The sequence below is a fragment of the Erythrolamprus reginae genome, chromosome 1 (genome assembly GCF_031021105.1).
Source record: "Erythrolamprus reginae isolate rEryReg1 chromosome 1, rEryReg1.hap1, whole genome shotgun sequence".
NCBI classification, from domain to species: Eukaryota; Metazoa; Chordata; class Lepidosauria; order Squamata; family Dipsadidae; genus Erythrolamprus; species Erythrolamprus reginae.
In genome coordinates, this window is record NC_091950.1 from 113,791,454 (window position 1) to 113,817,709 (window position 26,256).

At 41.4% G+C, this 26,256-nt stretch overlaps 1 protein-coding gene across 3 annotated transcripts in view; it reads left to right on the forward strand.

Annotated features, from left to right (window-relative positions):
* The window catches only part of METTL15 (methyltransferase 15, mitochondrial 12S rRNA N4-cytidine), an 84,391-nt gene that overhangs the window by 43,010 nt on the left and 15,125 nt on the right, over positions 1-26,256 (forward strand). For all 3 annotated transcript variants that reach the window (XM_070762047.1, XM_070762065.1, XM_070762056.1), the window contains one exon: positions 21,009-21,200. In XM_070762047.1, coding sequence (XP_070618148.1) covers positions 21,009-21,200 — 192 coding nt within the window. The remainder of the gene's footprint in view (positions 1-21,008; positions 21,201-26,256) is intronic.

Genomic DNA, 26,256 nt, shown 5'->3' on the forward strand with positions numbered 1-26,256 from the left:
CCTGGTTCGCGGACCTCCAACAATGTCCGTCCAGGACCCCTGGCGACTCCCCGTTTCGGAGGATATGTTGCGACAGGGGGCCTCCTTCCATCCAGACCCAGAGTGGTTCCACCTCACCGCCTGGTTATTATCCGGAGGGACTTAGACCTGCGAGGGTATGACCCGGACACAGTGGAAATCATCCTGAGGTCTAGAAGAGGGTCTACCAACCGGATCTACGACCATACTTGGTCCAAATTCCATCAGTGGTGCTTGCAGGAGGGCTTATCTCCCCTGTGTCTTCCCATCCACAGGATAATCACCTTCCTCATGAAAGGCTCCCACCAAGGCCTCTCTACCAGCACCATCCGCCGACACCTGGCCGCCATCTCTTCCGTCTTGGCGGGGCCTCGCAGGCAGCCCCTCCGCTCCCTTCCAGAAATCCAAGAATTTCTAAGAGGAGTGGCCAACCTAAGGCCTTCTAAAATCCACAGATATCTCACCTGGGACTTGCCACGGGTTCTCCACTCTCTTACTCAGGCACCTTACGAACCCCTGAACTCTGCGTCCCTCAGGTACCTATCCTTCAAGGTAGCATTCCTGGTGGCGTTTACATCCGCCCGACGCATATCTGAGTTGGCAGCCCTTTCTATCAGACAGGACCTCTGGCAGTTTCACCAGGACAAGGTGGTTCTGCGACTGGACCCCACCTTCCTACCAAAGGTCAGTTCCATGTCCCACAGATCTCAGGATATCATATTACCTTCCTTCTGCCTCCAACGAGAGCATCCCCTGGCAACTAGATGGCACACTCTGGATCTCACTAGAGCGCTAAAGGTTTATATCCAACGCACAAGATCCATCCGGAGGTCTGAAGCACTCTTCATAGCCTACCATCCCAGATCCTTGGGATCCAGAGTGTCTTCTACAGTAATAGGTCGTTGGATCAGAGGGACCATCTCTAAGGCCTACGAGACAGCTTCCCTTTCCATTCCAAGGAATATTACAGCGCATTCCACCAGAAGTGCTGCCACATCTGCCGCTTGGGCGACTCAGGCTCCGTTGGTAGAAGTCTGCAAAGCAGCCACTTGGGCCTCGCCAAATTTCCTCATCAACGATTCGTACGCATCAGCGGACGCTGCCTTCGGCAGAAGAGTACTCCAATCCGTTATCTCTCACGATAGCAAGGTACTCCCACCCTAGGGACCTATCTCTTGGGTATGTCCCATGTGACTGCTGGACCCACTCCTTCAGTACGGAGAATAGGCGTTGATTGCTTACCTGAACGCCTCTTCTCGTACGGTGAGTGGGTACAGCAGTCACTTCCCTCCCTTTGTGTGGTCTTCTTTACCTTCTATTCTAATTTCTTATAACACATGAGAGTTGAACATTAAAGAGCTTCACTACTGAGCCTAGTCTATGGATTCGCGAATTCTGGGGAAGGGGCGGATCCAGCAGTCTTTTTTAATACTAGGCTCAGTTCCAACGGATTGGACAGGAGCAACCCATGTGACTGCTGTACCCACTCACCGTACGAGAAGAGGCGTTCAGGTAAGCAATCAACGCCTATTTTCTTTTTTCATTAATTTGAACTTTTTAATTTTAAATTTAATCCATTTTTTTCACTATGCTATATAATTTTATTATAAGTGGCTGCAGTTCCTTCAAATTTTTGTCTATTACTAGTATCAAAAGAGCTACTTTTCTATGCTATATGTGTAAGAAGTATTTATATATCAGCACCGATACAGTGTGCAAATATACAGATACATTCATTTATATGAATTTTATGTATTGTTTATCTTATTTTTCTAGTGGTATAATGATGCTCAAAGCTTACTAATATATTAATTTTACATTTAATAGATAGATAAAATGCATTCATATTTACACTTATAATAAAAATGAATGATATAGTAAAATTTGCCCTGGTGAAATAAAGCCTAATTGAAATGTTGCACTGGTAAAACAAAGCCAAAAGAAATACACAACAAATTTCTGTGATCTCGACAAAGTTTGCTATGACTTTTGTTGATTCCAGGATTAGAAATCAATTACCTTCAGAAGTGGGAATTTGGGAATTCACTTTAAAATATATGTATGTTTGTATTACACAAATTTATACAGCTGTCCATGTCACCAAAGGCAACTCTGATGATATCACAGCAGATTATGTCCCTCCCTCTTTTAATGTTAGTTTTTTTAAAAAAATATTCTATTGATTTTAGAGATCAGTTTGTAGTATAAATTTTAACATAAAAGAAAAAAATGGAATCAATAGTTTATAAATGTTTTATTGGTAGTGGGGCCAGTGATGAATCGAATTTAAATTATTAAAATCTGATGTATACACATGTGCACACATATACACTCTATTTTCCTTATTTTGCTTTGATAATGGTAGTAGTGGCTTTTATTTAGGAATCAAATGGAATCAATCAGGATTCTCCGTACTGAAGGAGCGGGTCCAGCAGTCACATGGGTTGCTCATGTCCAATCCGGTGGAACTGAGCCTAGTATTAAAAAAGCTTGCCGGATCCGCCCCTTCCCCAGAATTCGCTCAGTTCGCATATCCTGCGGTTGTATTGTGATAGCTCGTTCAACATTCTAACACCTTCCCTTCGATCTTTCCTTCAAAAAGTAGTAAGATTTATTGTCTTTATTTAATTACTTGCACTAATTGCGCCAGCCGTTTAAAAGAAAAAAAGAAAAAAAGCGGCTCGGCTTTTTTCCTTGGGAGAAGTTGCGGTTTCGTTTTCCCCCGGCGGTTTTGCCGGTTACGATTCCTGCGGCCGCTTGTGGATTCTTCTAATCCTTTGGCCTGGAGGTCCTGGTGCAAGTATTTATCCATTGAATTATTGATTATTTATTGTATACAAATATTTAAGGGCTTATAAAATACCTCCTGCGGAGTGAGACGCCTTCTAGTCTCCTGGACTTAGTCGATCGCTTTTCCCTTAAGAAATTCTACGGAGCGATCTTTTCGGCGCGAAGGCCTTCGCGCCCTTTTTTAAAATCTAGGCCTCTTGTGTTGGCCTTCTGCCAGCCGCGTAGGCCTCAGTCCACCGCGTGGATCCGGGAGCGGGCCTTGGGGGTCCCAGGCTAAATTCTCCACCGGCTAAGCCTCCAACCAGAGTGCCTTGGTTTACTTAATTACAAAGTTTAGGGAGGCTGGCCCCGCTGGATTTGGGGGCACGAACTCTGGGTTTGCCCAGATTGTCCTCACGTTTCAGCAGCTTCGAGGCCTCGAAGCAGGATCCATTCCTCTTGGGAAGTCCTTGAAATCTTCTCCTTATAATTCAGTTATTGGCTCAGCCTTGTCTTCTGTTAATTGTCAGACTATGGCTACTTTTCCCAAGAGAGGCACAACTAAAGGTCCCAGAGAGGCCAGGCCTACAGGCGATGAGATTACTAGTATCCCCCAGGCCTCTTCCTCCTCTTCTCCAGGGGCCCGCCCCTCGACCAAGGTCACCAGGGCCGAGAAGAGAAGGGACCTAGCCCTACAAAAAATCCATGACAAATCAGCAAAACGTTTGAAAGTGCAGGCCCAAGTAATCAGTAGTCAAGACCCACCAGAGGCCTCTAGTCTGCCTCCTTCTGGGGTCCCTGTGTTATCTCTGGATGAGCCAAACCTAGACAGACCCCAACCTAACCTATGGGGCATAGGTCCAGAGGAACCAGATATTATTGAAGATTCCCCCCAGCCAGGATCCTCCCAGGCCTTTAGGGATTCTTCTGCCATTTCTGCTGATATTTCCAGTTTACCTCCTGAGTTCCAATCTATTTTTGCTGTGTTGTCCAAAGCCATTGATGCCAAACTCTCCACCATCAATGAGCTTCCTTTACCTCTTCCTCCATCTCGTTCCTCCCGCCCCTTGGGTTCTTCCCCAGCGGTCAGAGCTCCTATTCAGGATGATTCAGAATCCTCCCAGGATGAATATGAGGATGTAGAGGAGGATGAAGACCCTTTTCAGGGCTTATCAGAGGATGAGGAATCCCAAATAAAAGTCCCTCCTCCAATTACTATTTTTCCTTCTCAACTATTCAAATCTCTCCTCCTCAAAGCTAGAATTTCTACGGGATTAGCGGCCCAGGAGAAACAAGCCTCCACTTCCACTGATCCCCCGGAGGAGAATTTACCTTACTTCACAGAGGAACAGGAGGATAACGAGGTAATTCCTATGCCTAAATTGTTTAAAGATGCCTTACTCAAACAGTGGGATTTTCCAGCCTCTGGCCTTAATCCCTCCACCAAGGACAGAAAGTTGTATAAACTTTCCTCTTCCTACGAAGAGCTTCTATCCTTTCCCAAACCAGATGAACCTGTCAAGATTCTTCACTCGGCAGCGGCTGTGCCAGGCGAGGCGGAGGAAGTCCTCCGCCCAGAGGACAAGCGCATCGAGCAAATGCTCAAAAGAGGATTCACCGCTGATTCCTGGGCCATTAAAAGTTCTGCAGCGGCCTCCTTCTTCTCCAGAGCCATGCTGCTGTGGCTTCGCCAACTTCAACAGCACATTCCTCCCGATGACTTGAGAGGTCAACAAGACTTCAACAAGGTCTTTGCAGCTGCCCAGTACGTGGCTGATGCCACCTTGCAATCTACTAGATTTTCTGCTAAGTCTATTGCAGCCTCTACAACGGCAAGAAGACTCCTATGGATTCGCCCTTGGCAAGCGGGAGTTCGCCAAAAGTGGCAGTTATCCCAGGGCCCCTTAAAGCGCGACCTTCTCTTCGGTGATCTTCTGGATCCACTCCTCACGGAGACCACGGACAAGAAGAAGGTTTTGGGTCCAACCACCAAAAAGGTTACCAAAACGCAGTCCTTTCGTCGCCCAGGGCGCCAGCAAGATCAAGCGGCTTCCTATCAGAGATCTCCAGGTCAGTATTCCCCCCGCTTTCGTTCCCAAGGTAGGAACTCCAGGGGTAGAGGGTTTCGTTTCCAAAGGGGAGCTTCCTCTAACAGGGCTTCAAAAAAACCTAGATGGTAATCTTACCTCCATTCCCATAGGGGGTCGCCTAGCTCATTTCGCCTCTAATTGGCGTCTCACCTCCAAGGACCCTTGGGTCATTGACACTGTTCAAACAGGCCTTCTTTTAGAATTTATTTCTCCTCCCCCTAAACGTTTTATTTCCTGCCCTTCTCCCAGGTCATCCTCAGATTGTAACCGTATGGAGGAGGCCATTTCTCATCTTTTGTCCATCAGAGCCATTCAACCGGTCCCTTCCGGTCAGAAGGGCCTAGGTTTTTACTCCATCCTATTTATGGTTCCAAAGTCCTCCGGAGGTTGGAGAGCCATTTTGGATTTAAAGAAACTAAACCTATTCATCAAATATAGGAAGTTTAAGATGCACTCCTTGTCTTCTATTTTGGCCGCCATTCACTCGGGAGATTTCATGGTCTCCTTAGACCTCACTGAGGCCTACCTTCACATTCCTATAGCCAAATGCCACAGAAAATTTTTACGTTTTTCCTTTCAAGGCAGGCATTTCCAGTATAGGGCGATGCCATTTGGCCTTTCCTCGGCCCCTCGGGTCTTTACAAAGCTCTTGGGGTCCCTGGCGGCCTATATCCGGGCGTCTCCCATCCACATTTTATGTTATCTTGATGATATTTTAATTCATGGGAACTCCCTAGAGAGAGTGAAAACAGACCTTTCTGTCACCATGTCAGTCCTTCAGGACCATGGATTTTCCATCAACTTTGATAAAAGTCACCTCCAACCATCCACTTCCATTTCTCACCTGGGATCCATTATTGATTCAAAATCCTCCCAGGTTTTTCTCTCTCCCGAGAGAAAACTCAGTATAGTGGAGTTAATTTCTAACATTTTATCTAATCCTTCAGTATCCATAGTTACTCTATCTTCCCTTTTGGGGAAGATGGTGTCTTGCATAGGCATCATTCCCTGGGCTCGCCTTCATGCTAGGGAACTCCAGTGGCTACTGTTGCCTTTTCAGAGATCGGGGCACAGCAACTCAAATCGACGCATTGTCATCCCACTGAGTGTTCGCAGATCCTTCAAGTGGTGGAAGTCTCCGGCCATGGACAGAGGATCCCCGTTTAGGTGCCCGGATCAATTTGTCATCACCACAGATGCCAGTCTATCGGGATGGGGCGCCCACGCCCAGGGGATGATAGCCCAGGGCACGTGGTCCCCGGAGGAAGCTTCCAGGCCAATCAATTGGCTAGAGTTAAGAGCCGTTTCCCTGGCTCTGAAGCATTTCTCTCCTCGCATTCCCAACCGGCACGTTCTCATTCTCACCGACAACATTGCCACAAAAAGCCATATCTGCAGACAGGGGGGCACGAGATCCAAGGCTCTCATGAGGGAGGCCCTCAAGTTGGGCCTTTGGGCGGAAAAACATCTCCAGTCGCTCCTAGCCGATCACATCTCGGGGAGTCTCAACGTCCAGGCGGATTGGCTATCCCGAGCAACGATAGACCCAGGAGAGTGGAACCTCCATCAAGACCTGTTCCATCAAATCACCCTCAGATTCGGCCTACCAGTCCTGGATCTCTTCGCGACCAATGCGAACGCCCAACTCCCTCGCTTCTATTCCAGATTTCCATCCCCGGGAGCGGAAGCAATCAATGCCCTCCGGAGTCCATGGCCTCCAGGCCTACTCTACGCATTTCCTCCAATTCCAATCCTCCCGGACGTGATTCACAAGGTCCTCACCGAGAGGGCCCGAGTAATCTTAATCGCCCCTCATTGGCCCCGCCGGCCCTGGTTCGCGGATCTCCAACAGCTGTCCGTCCAGGACCCTTGGCGACTCCCCGTTTCGGGGGATATGCTGCGGCAGGGGGCCTCTTTCCATCCAGACCCGGAGTGGTTCCACCTCACCGCCTGGCTGTTATCAGGAGAGATTTAGAACTGCGTGGTCATGACCCCGATTCAGTGGAGGTCATTCTAAAGGCCAGGAGGGGCTCGACCAATCGAATCTACGACCACACGTGGTCCAAGTTTCACCAGTGGTGTCTACAGGAAGGTCTCTCCCCTCTGTGCATCCCCATACACAGAATTATTTCCTTCCTTATGCAAGGCTTCCATAAAGGACTTTCCACCAGCACCCTCCGGCGTCATCTGGCAGCCATTTCATCTGTCCTAGGGGGTCCCCGCAGACAGCCTCTCCGATCCTTCCCTGAAGTTCAGGAATTCCTCAAGGGCATAGCCAACCTCAGACCTTCCAAGGTCCACAGGTATCCATCCTGGGATTTGCCACGGGTTCTCCATTCCCTCACGCAGGCACCATACGAACCCCTAAAATCGGCATCCCTCAGGTACCTATCCTTTAAGGTAGCTTTCCTGGTGGCTATTACCTCTGCCCGGCGCATTTCGGAGCTGGCTGCCCTCTCAATCAGGCAGGACCTTTGTCAATTCCATCAGGACAAGGTAGTCTTGCGACTGGACCCTACCTTCTTACCCAAGGTCAGTTCCATGTTCCACAGATCTCAGGATATTGTCCTACCTTCCTTCTGCCTCCAACGAGACCATCCCTTGGCAATTAGATGGCACACCCTGGATCTCACCAGAGCGCTGAGAATATATATCCAACGCACAGGACCCTTTCGGAGGTCAGAAGCACTTTTTGTAGCCTATCATCCCAGAGTCATGGGGGCCAAAGTGTCTTCAACAGTAATAGGCCGTTGGATCAGAGGGACTATATCTAAGGCCTATGAGTCGGCCTCCCTCTCAGTTCCAAGGAACATCACTGCGCATTCCACCAGGAGCGCAGCCACCTCGGCCGCTTGGGCGACTCAAGCCCCGTTGGAGGAGGTCTGCAAAGCAGCCACTTGGGCCTCGCCAAATTCCTTCATCAGGCACTACAAAATTGATTCTTACGCTTCAGCGGACGCTGCCTTCGGCAGAAGGGTACTCCAATCCGTTATCTCACACGATAGCAAGCTAATCCCACCCTAGGGACCATCTATTGGGTATGTCCCATGTGACTGCTGGACCCGCTCCTTCAGTACGGAGAATAGGCGTTGATTGCTTACCTGAATGCCTCTTCTCGTACGGTGAGCGGGTACAGCAGTCACTTCCCGCCCTTGTATGTGTCTTCTTTACCTTTCTATATCTTTCTTCCTCTAACAATGAGAGTTGAACACTACAGAGCTTCACAACTGAGCCTAGTCTATGGATTCGCGAATTCTGGGGAAGGGGCGGATCCGGCAAGCTTTTTTAATACTAGGCTCAGTTCCACCGGATTGGACATGAGCAACCCATGTGACTGCTGTACCCGCTCACCGTACGAGAAGAGGCGTTCAGGTAAGCAATCAACGCCTATTCCAGTTCTATACAGTGCTTGTTTTGGTATATAGCCTCCTATGTAACCAAGGTCATTTGCTTTGCTTCTTGAAAATGAAAGGCAGCCAAAACAAGAATGTAAATTAGAGTGTGTCAGAGTTTCACCCTGGATCTATCAATACATTTCTCTTATAACACAACTATACAATACACTCATGAACCTAACAACAGCAGAATATTCAAGGACATGCCTTTGTGTATCACAATTGTATTACAGATGTGATAGAAACATTTATTATGTTAATTCCTTTGGAATCTACAAGTGTATAGAAATTAATACCATATATCAATTCTGAACTTTAAGCCCCCTAGTATTGCTGTTTCTTGTCCTTACATGGTAACATATTATTTTCCATTACTTTCTCTGCCTTGGTTGTTAAGGGGACTTGTTTTGATAATATCCTTGCCTGATCTCAAAGGTATTAGCTCTAATCTTGATGCCATCAACCCTAACATCACTGTCCTTCTTTAATTTCCCTTTATCTTAAAAGTATGGAGATACAACAAAGTTTTCTTCAATCTTCTGAGTCAAATAAAACTAGGAGGGCCTATATTTCTTCCTCTTTCCTTCTATTTTGTCAGCTGGAAATTATTGTTTCCTTGGATGTTCTACTCTTCCTCCCTTTAGGATTAAGTATATCCATTTCTAACTTCCATTTCCATTATTTCTACTCCTCACACAAACCTATCAGGAAGCTACTGGATTTCCATGTCCTTAATTATTTTTTCAACTGATCACCCAGTTCAGGATTCCTAGCTTCAGCTTCAGGTGAAGTGGTTTCAGTCTCTCAGTTGTACAATTTCCTGTCTTTCTCTTTCAAGTCCAATCTGTCTCCACCTCAAAATCAGGCATCTAATAGTAGGGCTGATTCCATCAGGAATCACCTTTTGGAACAGTATTTTATTTTTTTCCAAAGCAGCTTCCTAAAAGAAAGAAACTCTAAAAGACATCAGAGAACCCTAGATTGGCAAATTGCCAAAGGGCGAGAGAGGCTGCACAGAAGAGCTAGGTAAAGCTCCTTTTGAAGGAACAAGTCTTTCCCCACTGTTGTACATACTCCTAGTCAGTTGGAGAATGATGAAGAACTTGAGGACTCTGATACAGATAGTGTTTGTGAATTAGTGGTGGGCCCAGGGTTACAGGTAGTAGAACAGGTGGGAGGCCAGCTACAGGATGTTGCTATGAGTCCAGAATCTAGCAAGGAAGAATCAGACGTTCGCTGGGTCAATCCTAAATTCAGAAGGGTCCAAAAACGTAAAGAACAGGTGTTTGGAAGAAGATATTAAGGGGAGGAATGGGTTAAATACTGGAGTGATGTATTTGGTACGTCAGGGAGTCAATGGGGAAGAAGGGTGGAGTTTCAATGTTGTAGAACAAAAATGGAAGGTGTTCCCGTTCAACTCCCAAGCAAGCAAACTCATTCTGTGTTATTTTCTAGTCATTTCTGCTGTTTTTGAATCATGCTGTGAGTACATAAATCTTTGTGAACGGAGGAGGCTGGGAGGAATGCAAAAGCAATGTAATTAGGAGAGATAACGGGAGAACAAGAAATGTGCTAGCATGAAGTATATTTTGAATACGGAAGGAAGAGAATAAAGATGGAGTTTCTTTGTTTATGAAATACTGCATTTAGTCAAAGTTATTTGTAATAGCTAAAATTCTACCAGAAACCAGAACACCCCACCAAAATATTTCATAGCTGTTGGAGATTGATACATCTCAAGGAAACAAACTGCGATCCCAGGCCTGGTTGCCTGATGACACTGGAGAGCCAGATCCTCAGCAAGGCTTTACATTGCCTAACAACAGCAAGGCTTATTGGAAGTCCCTGCCAACCTGTTTCCAACCACAGGAAAGCCAGGTCTTCACAGCCTCTCAGAAGGCCAGCAGGATGGGAGCAATACGGACCTCAGCCGGAGTTGATTCCATAGAACTGGGGTAGCCACAGAGAAGGCTCTCCCCCGTAGTCCCACAACCTGCATTGCTTAGTTGATGGGACCTGGAGAAAGCCAGCCCTATGAGATGTTACTGGCCTTTGGGAGGTATGCAGCAGGAGACAGTCCCGTAAATAGTCTGGTCCTAAGCCATGTAGGGCTTTATAGGTGATAACCACAGGGTGTCCAGCAAGCCTGGAAAACAGGGAAATCATCAGATCTGTCACTGCGCCTTCACCAAAAACTGGGAACCGTTGGCAGCCGAGGATATGCACACAGCTTTGACAGACTCAGTCCTATGAGCTACAAGATGGAGTTAACCCATTACTGGACTCTCTTGCACCTCATCAAGAAGGAGTGCATCAGGTAAGAATAAGAACAAAAATCCCTTTGTGTAAGCTTCTTATTTAGAAACAGAGGATATAATTTCTTAGATATTTATACACTTAAGTAAAACATTAATGAATGTGAAAAAACAACTTTGGCCATATTATGAATCCAAAATCTAAAACAAAATTCCACAGGAATATTGTGGCAGTTCAGTAGATATTCCCTGGGTGAACATAATAAGGTCACCATACCCAGGTCACAGACTACCTAAAATCAATACAAAGTTTTGGGCTGGTGGGCTTAATTTGAATGTTGGGAAGTTGTGAGTTTTCTTGAAAAATTGTGCTTGGGGGTGATTATCCACTCAAAATCATAATTATGCACTGATGGCTTTGATACTCTTACTCAACTTTAATGCTCATTGGATACTTTTGAATGAGCTATTCTTTTCTTGGTCCAACTTATTTCAGACTTGTGTTATAATAGTTGGAAATTGCTCCTTATTTTTATATCTTGAGCTCATGGATGAAAGGCAATGTGTATAAATGCAGCGAACCTAATCAATAAGTAACAGCTTACAGAGCACAGTTTACTGGAATGCTAACAGGTACTATTGTACCTGTAGCTTTCTTTCTGCAGGATATTCCTGATAATCCCTGCTGATCTTGATCACTCCACTCAATTGAATATAATTTCAAAGCACTGACCTTTCTAAGAAAACCTGTGGGGTTCTGACAGGATGACAAACCATTCTTACAGATAAAGATAGATGTATTTACCTGTAGTGCCAGATTTTTATGTTTTTTTATAATTTTTTCCTGCCCAGAGTACATTAGATTTAGACAACTATAACAAATTTAATTAATCATAATCATAATATTTTATTTTATTTATTTACAGTATGAAATATTTAAGATTGTTAATTATAAATATATAATAATCTTAATCATGTCAAGATCTGAAAATCAAAATTGAAAGGTAATAGCATAAACTGGCTGTAGTGATCAGTGATTCCTTTAATTTTTTTTCGGTGTGGGTGGAAAAATGTAGTGCCTGAGCAGCACATTTTCATGTCTGAGCACCTGATTTTCCCCCCACAAATATCACCCAAGACAACTTGTTGTGTAATTATTTGGGGCTCGGTGCTGGGGCAGAATAAGGTCCCTTCCTGCTTTGTTACTCTGTTATTCTGGTTGCCTAATTATTGACATCACTAGCATACAAAGATTCCAACTGAAATTAGCATGATCAATAATTTAAAGAACAGACTACAAATAGGCAAACTTAGATCAGCCAATGTGCAAGGGAAGAAACCATGTTAAGCTTGTTTATATCTTATTTGTTAACCAAACTTATCTATGAGTGGAAATAATAGATTTAAAATATATATTTGCTCAGAACTAGTATATTATGCTCACAGAAGGCTTCATTTTAACGGAAGGCTACAATTGTTTACATGTTTCTTTGGCTATAAATGCCAATTAGCAGTGGAATATACGTACTAAATATCTTGCTAAATATCAGTCTAGTCACTAAATTATCATTCATTTTCTGATTCCTCCAGTTCAAAGTTTGGAAATGTAAATTAGCATATTACTTAATGTTCAATTTTATAAGAGCTCTGTTTTAAGAGAACTCTCTGTGACAGCTTATCTACAGTTTTGTTCAGGAAACTATCTTTATTGCCAAAAGCAATATCAGTAAATCTGACTAAGCCCAACATTTATTACAAAAGTGAGTATCTCAATATACCCTTTTGTGACAGTTTCCATCATTTTCCAACCATAGTTGGATAGGAAAAAAGTTTCCTATTACAGTATTTTGAGCCTGGAAGTAAAATCTGTGACATCTATGTAGTATTCTAAGTATAAGGCCACACTTGGAATTCTGCATTCACTTTTGGTCGCCACAATGAAAAAATGATGTTGAGACTCTAGAAAAAGAGCAACAAATATGATTATGGGACTAGAGGCTAAAACATGTGAAAAGAAGGACCAGGGGACACATGATAACAGTATTCCAATATCTCAGGGATTGCCACAAAAAAGAGAGAATCAACCTATTCTCCAAAGCACCTGAGGGTAGAAGAAGAAGCAATGGATGGAAACTAAACAAGGAGAGAAGCAATGTAGAACTTAGGAGAAAATTCCTGACAGTTAAAACAATGAATTCATGGAACAGCCTGCCACCAGAAGTTGTGAATGCTCTGGAAGCTTTTAAGCAGATGTTGGATACCCATTTTTCTGAAGTAGTGTACGGTTTCCTGCCTAAGCAGGGGGTTGGACTAGAAGACCTCCAAGGTCCCTTTCAACTCTGTTCAATTCAATTCAATTTATTAGATTTGTATGCCGCCCCTCTCCGAAGACTCGGGCGGCTCACAACAACAATAAAAACAGTATAACAATGTTATTATTATGTAACTTTTCCTTCCAAAATGGTTTTTATTTTAGTAATAGTAAAATAGTAATACTGTAATAGTCATAGTAATGGCATTTACTATTATTAACTTTCATTTCCAAGTATATTTTAAATTCATAAGGCAAACTCATAAAACCATACAGTACATATCATAAACCCCTTATTTATCATATGTATCTTCCATTAATTTTACCTATATAATTCTACATAATTCTAAAATTCTAATCCAATTTTTAAAATTAATACATCTTAATATTAAACAACACCTGAATATATCTTTTACCAATATTCCATAGTCAACCCATATTTAATAATCAATCATCCCTCCTTAAATTTCTACCACTGTTCTCATTTCTGGGTACCTCCCCTGTCTCTCCCCTTTTTCTGGTCTCATTTGTTTCTCATTTCTCCCTCCCTTTTTCTCTCATTTCTTCCCCCTCACACTTCTCTTTTTCCATCCCTGTCTCCTTCCCCTTGTGTGTGTGTGTGAACTCTTGAACCATTTCCAAAAACAGGTGAGGGCTGGAGGTTTTTTTCCTGTTATTATTTGGGTGCTTTTTACCATATACTTTAAATCAAGAGTCACTTCTCTCTCTTTCATCTCATTCTCTGCCTCAATCATTTTCTCATTTCTCTTTTTTTCTCCCATTTTTTCTATCATTTCTCTCTCTCTTCCTTCCTCTTTCCTCTCTCTCTCTCTTGCTTTCTTTCTCTCTCTCACTCTCTCTTGCTCTCTCTCTCTCTTGCTCTCTCCCCCCTTGCTCTTTCTCTTTTTCTCACTTTCTCTCTCCCTCTCTCTTTCTATCTTGCTCTCTCTTTTGCTCTCTTTTTCTCTTTCTCTCTCTTGTTTTCTTTCTCTCTCTCTCTCTCGCTTTTTCTCTCACTCACTCTTTCTCTTGTTTTCTTTCTCTCTCTTTCATTCTCTCTCACATGCTTTCTCTCTTTCTCTCTCCCCCTCTTTCTCTCTCCCTCTTTCTTTCTATCTCGGTCTGTCTGTTGCTCTCCCTCTTTCTCTCTCTCTCTGTCAGCACTTCAGGAATGCCTGCCCTGCCTCTCCTGCAGCCCCTTCGCTGACAGCCCAGGACGAAAGCTTTCCTAGTGAAGGGGCCGCAGGGGGCAGGCATTTCTGAACCGCTTGGAGAAAACCCTCTTGCAGCTTCCTTGCTGGGAGCGCGGATTAGGAGGAGGAGAAGTTGCAGCCGCCACCACTGCGGGAGGAGCCACGCCCCAAGGCGGGAGGCGGAGGAGGAGAAAGCCGGAGAGAGGGGCGGATCGGGTGGACAGGGGGCAGCGGCAAGAGGCCAGAGCCGTGAGTGGGCTGGAGGCACCTGGGGGGTCGGGGGTGGCCGCAGCTCTCTTTCTTTCTCCCACTGCCTAAGTCTACTGCCAGCAACGGCCGCCACGGATGCACCAGTGCCGAGCCTCAGCCCGACATACAAAATAAAAAACCTTTGTCGCGCCCCAACTCCAACGCCCGGCTCCGTTGCATGGCCTTGGAAAAGGGTGTGCGGGGGATAGTTTTGGGCACGCAGGCGTGCACCTTAGAGGGAATATTGATCACGTGACCCACCCCACAACTCCACCCTTCCCCGACGTCACATAATACAAGCCACAATTCATTAGTATCCAGGGAACTGTCCACATGCTCGTCCCCAGCAGCACCATGAAATGTCTGGAATAGGCACAGTCTCCACAACTGTGGCAGTGATTTATGGAAGCTGGTGGGCGATAAGAGCCTCCCCATGCCTGAATGGCTTTGTGCATGCATGTGGATATCATGCAAGATTAATTTTTCCAATGTCCTAAGGAAATTCACTAGTCCGTACATCCAAATGTTTCACCTGTAAGAAAATTTATTGAAACATTTGTTGTAAAAAAAAATACATTTTGAAAATTTTTAAAATGTTTTAAAATGGTTTTTATGTGTTTAAAAGTTTGGAGATTGGAGTTTGACGTTTAAAAAAATTCAAAATTCTGCTTTTCTTTGGTTTTAGTATTTTCCTGCTCTTTCTACATGCACAGTATGACCCTTTATTTTCCAGTCCTTTTGCCACATACACACTTTAAGTTCTAATATCAAATCATGTGAACATTTTAAGCCTGGATTAACAGTTGAATAGCATCTTGGAGTAAAAGGCATGATACATCCGGTATAAAAACAACATTCCCAAGCTTCTGACGTCTTTTTGCTCCATAATCAACTTAAAGGCTACAGCAGGTGGCTTGAAGGTAGAAGTTAGTTAATGATTAATAAGGCTTTTACACATCTTTTGCGTCACTTTTCCTTTCCAAATTATTTGCTAACAAGTCACCTTAGGGCTTGAAATCGATCAGGAAAATAACCAAAGGGTTCCTGTGGTGCAATTGATAGTGATGATTAGAAAACCAGAAGAGCCTTTAAAAAGCAAATAAAAAAGACATTATTTACTTAGTTGCAGTATTTGTTGAATAATGCTGAATTGGTTTGTGTGTGTGTGTGTGTGTGTGTGTGTGCGTGTGTATGAATGAATAAATAAATAAATATCACCATTGTGTTATTTCTACCAGTGGCTTTCAGAAATGTATTAATTTCAACTATGTATTTTTTCCTATAACAACACTCAAACACCATAATTATAATATCTCAAATATTGAAATTAATTCCACATTATTATTGTGACTTTAACCTGTTTGTGCTCACTTCATTAGTTAAAGTAGAAATTCAGATAGTTCGTACATTATTAACTTTGGTAGAATTATTTGGCATGAGCATAGATGCTGTTATGAATTTATAATTTGTAATGTTAAAAAGTACTTTGATAATTGCGTACATTATGACCACTGAAATGCTGAACAAATTAGGTTCACAAAATACCCCCAGTGTGAAGTCTGTAAAATCATAATTAACCTCCAGTGATATAAACAAAATATGGTAATATCAAATGATTATATAGAATCAAATTATATGGCAATTCAGAATGACTTCAAGGTGGTTGTTGTTTTTTAATCAGTATTTAGGAAAATATAACTGCAATTTATAAGTGGAATATGTAAATAATCTGCAAAGTCTAATAATGAAAGTCAAGGAATCCAGATAGTAGAAGATACCTATAAAAAGTGGGGAGGGGAGAGAAATGGAAGTAAAGTTAAATATGAAGAAGACCAAATTAATGAACTTTGGTTTTGATGCAAACATCTGGGAATACCATGGATAGCCAAGAAAACAAGCAGATGGATAATCATGCAAATCAAACCCAAATTTTCATTTGAGGCACAAATTATCATGCTCAAATTATTATTCTTCAGTCACATGGGATACCTCTCTAGAGAAGGCTATAATGCTAGTAAAGGTGGAAAGAAAGAGAACAACCCAACCATGGGAACATTGTTAAAAGTCCTGAAGGGATTAGGTTGGACACTAGGAAATTTTAGTAAAACTAGGTATTTGGAATTGTAAATATATAAATTGGCTATTGGGTGAAATAATTATGCAAAGGGCCTGTAATCATGATTATTGTTTTTTTCCCCACTGATGAATTCAGTGGAACTGATCAAGTGCTTATACAAGAAAGGTTCTGAAAGACAAAGCATGGAACAGATGGGCTTCAGCTTACACTAAGATTATATTCTCCTTCCGCTCTCCTGAATACAATACTCTTCAAAAATTTTCTGTAGAGAAATCCAGAGCATTTAAAAAAATATTTTGGCCTATTGGTATAGAGATTTTGGCAGCACTAAAGTCTTCCTTTCTAAAGAAGAGAATGTGCAGCCATTTTTCTCACTAGCCTATCAGTTTTGTGCCATATAAAGTATTGTGGCTTTTCTTTTTGACACACTAACAAGGTTAGTAGAGGCATGATTAATTTTAAGCCTGGGAAGATGAAGCGCAATCGGTACGTCATTTGCATATATTTCCAGCATCTCCTTGTTTTTGTTGTGCTATATTCACATGAGAATATAAAATGCAATGGGAAGTGTTTTGTAGAAAGGGGGTTTAATTTAAAAGTTCAAAATGCACTATAAAGGAGGCTAGGGGGGAGTCATCCTTAAGCAAACACTGTTATTTCTATACTTCCAAACATTTATGGAGCACAAATTATATTGTCAGATAGGATAATGACAGTATGATTTGCCATGCATTCTATTTTTAGATCTTTATATAAAATTGACATATAACTTGCTATGCCTGAAAACCCCAGGTGAGAAGGTTATTGGAGTATAACAAAGTTTTGACGTCAGAACTGCTATTTATTCCACTGGAAACTATTAGTGATGCATTACCCCTTGGCAGTTGTGTTTTCAAAAATCCAGTTAAATTTTTATGACTGTTTCTGGCCAATTAGGGTTCCTGCTCAATATAGAAAGAAGGAAAACTGGTTTCTATTCAGTTTCAGAAACGTTACATGCATGCAGTATGACAAAATAAAAATGGAAATCCCCACGAGCTATAAACGCTCATAATCAACAGACATAATCCCCATTGAGCAGCTGGGAATAAAGATGAGGACTCTAACTCGCCCCATGTGCTTTGAGCAAGTAGATGGGACACTGATAGGCGGAGCCTTTGCTACACTAGTCATCAAACTTGTTAGGCTGGAAATGGGACATCACTGAGAGGTCATCCGATTCATAGTACCCCCCAAGATGACAGAATCAGTCATATTGGGGATCACTTGGCTGGACAAGTGAGTACCTACCATTACGTGAGAAGATGGCTACTGAAAAATAAAGATAGGCATCAGCCCCTTAATGCCGATTCCACCCAATAGCTGCCAGTTGACGATGGGCGTCAGTAAGCTCTGTCAGTAGCAGCCACCACAGAAGCACCCCCAGTCTGTCCCCAGGTCCCCAAAGAGTACCAAGACCTGGCTAATGCCTTCAGTGAGGAAGACTGCAACATCATCCCCGCACACTAGGGAAAGTGCATCCAGTATTCCATTGCACCTTGTTAAACCCCACCATCAGTTCAAGGTTTAGATCACAGTGAGCAGCCCCTCTCAAACCAATTGTAGTACAGGGTGAAGCACCTTATGAAATAAAAAAGATCTTAGACTTTGAGTTACAGTATCTACTTCATTGGAAAGGATACCCTTTGTCAGAAGCTATATTGGTTAAAAGTTGGGATGTGAAAGATGCATTAGTGAAAGAATTTCATGATAGATTTCCCAATAAACCAAAGAGTCCTCCTGGGCGGTGGAGGGTGAGGGTGGAGAGAGGTGGCTAACATGCTACATACTGACTGAATTAATCCCCTGCCTTCCTCTCATTCCAGGATACAATTTTCAATTGGGTGGGGGGTGGGGGGCAGCCTGTCAGCCATGGAAGCCATCTTCTTCATCAGAGCTTCAGAGCTGCCACTTTTAGTGCCTGGGAAAATGAGGAGAGAATTACAGGGAGTGGTGGAGGATTAGCCATAGTAACATTCCTTTCTCTGGGAGTCAAGGGCATTCGGCCTGCACCTGGATGGGAATGACTGGGGGATGTCTCCAGTTGGGATGGTGAATTGATTGGACCATTTGATGGACATGTGGGTGCAGGGGATGGATCTTTTACTTTCTTTTGGGTGGGGAAAACCCAGAACTTTCAGAGCCATCTTTTCCCAGATGTGCCAATGTTACATCTCTAATAAAAGGGAACTAGACATCTCTAATAAAAAGGAACTTCAAGCCTCGGAGTCTTCTTTTGTTGGGGGTGTTACTTGGAACCCTGACAGCCTCCTAATATGTACTTTTGGTGATGGCTGGTATCATCATTATTAATGGGTTATTGCCAGATTTATGTGCCAACCTAGGATAGAAAGTATTGGTGTGTCTGGCTGCCTTTATCTGGGCTCAGAAGCTGATAAGGCCTGGTTAATGGTATCAAGGGAGACCTTGGGGAAATACCAGGGTGATAGGGTACACTGGGAAGTTTAAAAATATTCTGGAAGTAGTCAACAACAAACTATGTCTCTACCAAGGAAAAATACAAGTGCCTGAAGTTACAAAATATTGGGTATGATTCAATGGGGACTACACTTATCCCTTAGGTTTTCAAGATAAGTTAATGGAGTCAAAAATGAACAGCACCAGGAAGGAAGGAAATATTGCAAAGATATTTTTACAGAACTTCCTCTTAAGCTGAAAAAGATTAGGATTTCTCCCTCTAGAAAGCAAACATAAATGTTTTTCATATCCTCACCCAAAGTCCGATCTTTCTAAATGATATAACTATCATTCCTAATTGGAAACTTGTCTGATATTGTCTGCCTTTTCCAGAGTAACCATCTAATTAAAGACATTTCCAGGGGCTTGATCCTATTGAATAAAGTACTATTTGCAGTTGGTCTGTCAAAAACTGAATTTTAAGTTTTAACGTTGTTTGAATCCATCTTAAATTATTGGAAGTAATTGAATAAATTAGTTATTTAATTCTTGTTCCAATTAAATGTCCGTATGAATTTCCACTTGGAAAGAGGGTTGAACTGTCTCTAGACCTGTCTTCCTTTTTCAAATTGGTTTTCAAGATTCTTTGCTAACCTTACATCTTCTGCACATTATTTGCAGAAAGTTCTGCATATTGGCACACAGCACTAAGTTGCTAATGTTAATCTTTAAATTACATTGATAGAATGTTTTGATTTTGGAATTATCTGTTGCTGCGGAGAGCTGTCAAATGGTAACTAGAAATGTGAAAGAAAGAGTTGTTAACATTTTTCTCGTGATTTTCTGTTCTTTATTTTTACTTGCATTATTTATTATGTTTGCTCCCTTACAAATCTAATAAATAAATAAATAAATAAATCTAATAAATAAATATTCAGCAATGAATTTTTGAAACAAAAGTAGCATCGGACACTTTTGCATAATACTTCAGTTTTTCCTAGTCTGGAAGATGATAGAACTGCTATTCTAGAATTCCACAAGAACCAAGTGGGCTATAAAATTCTGGAATTACCTCTGGAAATACTTCATATTTCAATATTTCACATTCACCCATAATGTGATAATCAAACACATTATGGGTGAATGATATTGGCTATTTCTAGCAGAAATTATCTTTGCAAGATTACTTGTTCAAACAACTGTTACTCATTTGAGACACACATTGTTTCTTTTGATGTTAGAATAACTGGGCAGATGTACAGACTAGGTTTTCAATAAAGTAACAGGACTACAAAGACCAATAGCACTTTAAATTTATTTGCCAAGAATATTTTAAAAATCCTTACGTATCTATGAGTTTTAGAACATGCATAATAAACCTGTCCTAGACAGTATTCATTTTTTATACTATATAACCAATTGTATATCTCATTTTATTTATTCTGATGTAAAATAAACATTTAATTGGTATAAGTAATGAACTCATCTTGAATAGTATAAAAGTAATTTGGCCAAAATTGTCATAATTTCCAACCTCTACTTTTTCCCCAGTGTAAAAGTTCATGGAATTCAATGTGTTATTGCTTACTTAAAGATGTATAGTATATGGTACTATAATTAAGAAAGACATCCATTGAAAATTTGTGATTATAATAGAATTAGTCTTTTAAATTTATTTTGTGTTTGTTGGCTATGAGGAAGATGTATAAAAACACTACAATCTCACTTTTGACTATTTTGTTGCTTCATGGCTACTTCCCAAAAGTTGGTTTTATAAGAGAGAAAGAATTATTTAAGGCCGTATGGAGAAACAAAATCAGTTGTGCAGATTTCTAAATAAAACTGCATATATTTTTTACCATTTAACCTTGCTGAACCTGGAAAATTTCTGTTTTGAAAGGTGATACATCAATATGTCATTCAAAAACACAGTATAGTTAAAAATCTTAAATGTTAATATTAGAAACACTACAGTGATATTTGCCATAGGTTTTGTTGTTTTATAAACAGCCTGTCAATTATTATCTGTTTAGTTATTTGTTCAATTTATACAGGGTTAGAAACAAAAGAAAAAGAAAAAAGCACAACAATAAAACACACCTATGTGCCTATAAAATATGGAGAGTATTATTGTTAAATGTAGCTTTGCTAGTAAAAAATGTATATATTTATCTTTTCCTTTGTGCTCTTATAGGCAACAAATACAGCCTCTTCTGGGATCATTTAGTCAAGCAGAAGCCTTATTAACATCTTCTGGAGTACAGCCAGCGAGTTTAGATGGTGTTATTTTGGATGCTGGTTGCTCTTCTTTGCAGTTAGATACACCAGAAAGAGGTTTTTCCCTAAAAAAGGATGGCCCATTGGACATGAGGATGGATGGTGACAGGTATCTATTGATAAAAGTTTTTTTTAAAGTAATCAATTTTTCAGCAGCAGACTAAATTTAATTTCCCTTTCAGAGTGCCGTGCTATATCTCTCTGCATAATACAGTATATAATAAATCAGTTTTTATTTCCTTTGACAAAATAATATTCTATGCTGTATTTTCAGGATTTAGTGCCAGATTTATTTATTTATTTTAAATCTCTTCTACTTCCCCCTACTATCCTGCTCCCCAGCAGTTAAATGGTTATAAATGTTAATAAAGATTTGGTTCTAAATCTGTCTTTTGAAATTGAAAGGAGTCCTGACCAAGTTCTGAATGATTATAATGGCTACAATAGAATTAAATAGGGGAAACCATTCCCTTGCTGATCCATCAAATTAGATAATGATTTTATTCCAGGCTGTTTTATAGGAATCACAATAAACCTAGGTTTGTTCAATTATTGATGCTATTATCTACTTTAAAATTGCTCAGTCTGAATAACTACTATTTATCAGTATCAATGTGATAAATATTTTAATTTCTTTTGATTCATGTAGCTTACTGGAAAACTACATGTATGTAATCATATATATATATATATACACACAGAAACAGTATGTCACAAAAGTGAGTATTTAAGTATACATTTTCATATAACAATACTGAAGAAATGACACTTGGCTACAATCTAAAGTAGTGAGTATACAGCTTGTATAACAATGTAAATGTACTGTTCCCTCAAAATAACTGAACATACAAACTTTAATGTCTAAACTACTGGCAACAAAAGTGAGTACACCCTTAAGTGATAATGGCCAAATGGGGCCCAAGTAGCTATTTTCCCTCCCTGGTGTCATGTGATTCATTAATGATACAAGGTCTCAGGTTTGAAGGGGGAGAAGGTGTGTTAAATTTGGTGTTATCACTTTCACTCTCATACTGGTCACTGGAAGTTCAACATGACACTTCATGGCAATGAACTCTCTGAGGATCTGAAAAAAAGAATTGTTGCTCTACATAAAGATGGCCTAGGCTATAAGAAGATTGCCAAGACCCTGAAACTGAGCTGTAGCACAGTGGCCAAGACCATAAAGCGGTTTAACAGGATAGGTTCCACTCAGAACAGGCCTCGCCATTGTCGACCAAAGTGGTTGAGTACCCGTGCTCAAGGTCATATCCAGAGGTTGGCTTTGGAAATAGACATATGAGTGCTGCCAGCACTGTTGCAGAGGTTGAAGGGGTGGAGGTCAGTCTGTCAGTGCTCAGACCATATGCATCAAATTGGTCTGCAGGGCTGTCGCCCCAGAAGAAAGCCTCTTCTAAAGATGATGCAGAAGAAAGCCTGCAAACAGTTTGCTATAGACAAGTAGATTAAGGACATGGATTTCTGGAACCATGTCCTGTGGTCCGATGAGACCAAGATAAACTTATTTGATTCAGATGTTGCCAAGCGTGTATGGCGGCAACCAGGTGAGGAATATAAAGACAAGTGTGTCTTGCCTATAGTCAAGCATGGTGATGGGAATGTCATGGTCTGGGGCTGAATGAGTGCTTCTGGGACTGGGGAGCCACAGTTCATTGAAGGAACCATGAATGCCAACATGTATTATGGCATACTGAATTAGAGCATGACCCCTCCTTTTGGAGACCAGGCTGCGAGGCAGTATTCCAACATGATAACGATCCCAAACACACCTCCAAAACAACCACTGCCTTGCTAAAGAAGCTGAGGGTAAAGGTGATGGACTAGCCAAACATGTCTCCAGACCTAAATCCTATTGAGCATCTGTGGGGCATCCTGAAATGGAAGATAAGGTGCCCAAGACTCTGTATTAGCTACCAGCTCCATGATGTCATCATGGAGGAGTGGAAGAAGATTACAGTGGCAAACTGTGAAATTGGTGAACTCTATGCCGAAGAGGGCTAAGGCAGTGCTGGAAAATAATGGTGACTACACAAAATATTGACATTTTGGGCCCCATTTGGACACTATCACTTAGGGGTGTATTCACTTTTGTTGCCAGCAGTTTAGACATTAATGGTGGTGAGTTGCGTTATTTTGAGGGGACAGCACAATTACACTATTGTACAAGCTGTAAACTCAATACTTTATATTGTAACCAAGAGTCATTTCTTCAATGTTGTCACATGGAAAGATATAGTTAAATATTTACAAAATGTGAGGGGTTGTACTCATTTCTGTGACATACTGTATATGTGTGTGATATTTGAATAGTGTCTGCCAAGTATATGCAACTATAAACAGATGTGCAACGTTAAAAATAGTCCTAGATTCAATAAATATAAACAATATAAATAAATAATAATTTAACTTGCCATGGTGGTCCTGGTGGCTACAACAGACCAAAAATCTTGGACAGATGGAGAAAATCTGGGCATTTGCAATTTCCCCATCTTTCAATTACAAGGGTCGCACTGCTTCAATTCACACATACTACATCAATACATTGTGACAGTGTAGTTTCTTGAAAGATCTTGATGTACATGAAGGCCATCTAAAGCTAAATCAGTCAAATTAGTCAAATCAGAAATGTTTTTTACTAATCCATCAATGAAGAGACTACAATGAACCACCTGAGACTCAACAAAGAAACATTGCCATAGGACAACCAAAGAAATGCAACAAGAATACAGCTTAGATAAAGGAGGTAGATAAGAATTTAAAAAAAATGAAATGAAAGAACTGCTAATAACAGCAAAAGTGGGGGAGAAAAGGACAAAAGAAATCAAGTATTGTCAGCAACAGGTGAAGATAAACTGCATGGGTTTTACACACACTCTTTGCCAAGTAGTTTTAACAATATACAGTACTGCAAGGAGGTAAAATTAAAGATTAGTTAATATCTGGCACCTGATAATCAGAGATCCAACAAAAGGGACAAAAGCAAGCAACTACAGCAGGCTAATTACCTGCTTACCAACTACTTTCAGATTGCTAATTAATGTTGCAGCTGATTGCATGTAGTTGAAAACAAGCTCTTCCTCATCAGGACAGAAAGGAAACTGCCCAAATAGCAGAGAAACAAAAGATCAATTCCTAATTGACAAAATGATTTTTTTTAAAAAAAAATTGCAGAAGGAAGACCAATTTGAATGTAACTTGGATTGATTACAAGAAGGTATTTGACTCCCTGCCAGTGATGGGCCTAGAAATAACAGGAGTCATTAGAAACATCAGAAAGATCAATAGCACAGTAGAGGACACAGTTATTGGTCAATAGTGATAGACTGGGAGAAATTAAAATCAGGAGAGGAATCTTTCGAGGAGATTCACTGTCATCACTGCTGTTTGTCATTGCATTAATTCCTCTGCCAACAGCACTGAACACATTAGGCTATGGGTGTCAAACTCACGGCGTCTTCGCAGCATCACATGACATATCAGGACTTTTTCCTCTTCACTAAACCAGGCGTGGCCATGGCCAGCACGTGAAGTAATAACCAACCTTCGGGCCACAAGTTTGATAGCCCTGCTTTATGCCATGAATATCAAACCTCAAAAGCACATCTGAAATAGAATCATTACTCAATCCTGTTATATATAAAGACATTGCAATGGTGTTTGGATTAGACAAATGTGCCACCCTAACCACCCTGAATAAATCAAAATACCCTAAGGAAATAACATCAAGAGTCTGGCTGAAGAAGTTGGATGAATGGAGGGTAGAGTAGATTCGATTCGATTAATTAGATTAGATCAGATCAGATTAGATTAGATTAGATTGATTTATAGGTTTATGTTGTGGCCCATCCGCGTCCCGTTCAGCTGGTCAAGGATCCTGAGGATCGAGAGACAGTTGTGATGCAGTACCCTAGGCCCGTATACCCGACACCCAAGTCTTGATAGCAAGGAGGTCGGAGAGGACGTGGTGTCAAGAGGCTGAAAGCCAACCAGGACCTTCTGAGCCTCCTGAGGTGCACATGGGTGACTCAGGAGAAGAGGAGGAGCCTCTTCTTGATGCTAGGGCACGCAGAGCTGACAGATGGCAAGAGTGGCTAAGCAAGAGGAAGTCTCTGGGTCAATACATCTGTAGAACAATTGGACCCTTAGGCTACTTGAGGCTTAGCTGCATGATGCTTCAATGCGGAAGTCAACTTTCATTATGTTCCAGCTGTTCGTTCAGACTCTTGAATATTACTGTTTCAACGATGATTTACAAACTGGCAATTTGGACTAATTAGCTCCTGGCTTCCTACCAACTCAAGAGTAAGTACATGATTGAGATCTGTGTAATCAAAGAAAATCTCTGCTTGGTTTGGTTTCTGCTTGGACTCTGGCCATTGTGGGAAATGTTAATTAGCAACTGGCACCGAACAGGCTTATTTCCTGGTTTCCTGAACTTTTAAATCAAAACCTCACTGTTCATAAAATATTAGAATTAAATGCTTAAATATTGCAAAATCAGTGTGTGTGAACATTTCCTGGGGGGCTCATCGCTGGGACAGGACAGATTTATATAGCAGTCCTTCTTTCATCCAATCTTGGACATAACCCAATCATAAATTAAAAGACATATAATACCATGGCATCCTTAAAACTGATAATATCAAGCACATAGTACTTAAAATGAAGGTTAGTAGTAAATACATCATGAAAGTGAAGGTCCAAACTCAGTGGAAGAATTACCATTAAGGCAGCAAACTCCTCAGTGATTCCAGTCATTAGATACACAGGTGGAATAGTGGACTGAACTCAAGCAGTTCTTGAGAGGAAGATGAGGAAAATAATGACAGTGAATCGTGTCCTTCATCCATGCAGTTATTTATCAAAGGGCATAGTAGGTGAGTGGGGAATGTGGCAGACAGTAAGAAGAAAAAAGGACATTGAAGAATACCTGAAGGACAATGAAGAAGATGCACTGAAGCTAGTAAATCGTGAAAACGTATTCCATATGAAAGAGACCAAACTAATCTAAAGAAAGACCATATGAACAACAGAAAAGAGACATGGCAAAGCAAAGTAGTACTTAGCCATTACACAGAGAGAGAGAGTTAGCAAACAAAGCAGATAATAAGACCTGGCAGTGATTAAGAGGAGGAAAGTTGAAAGAA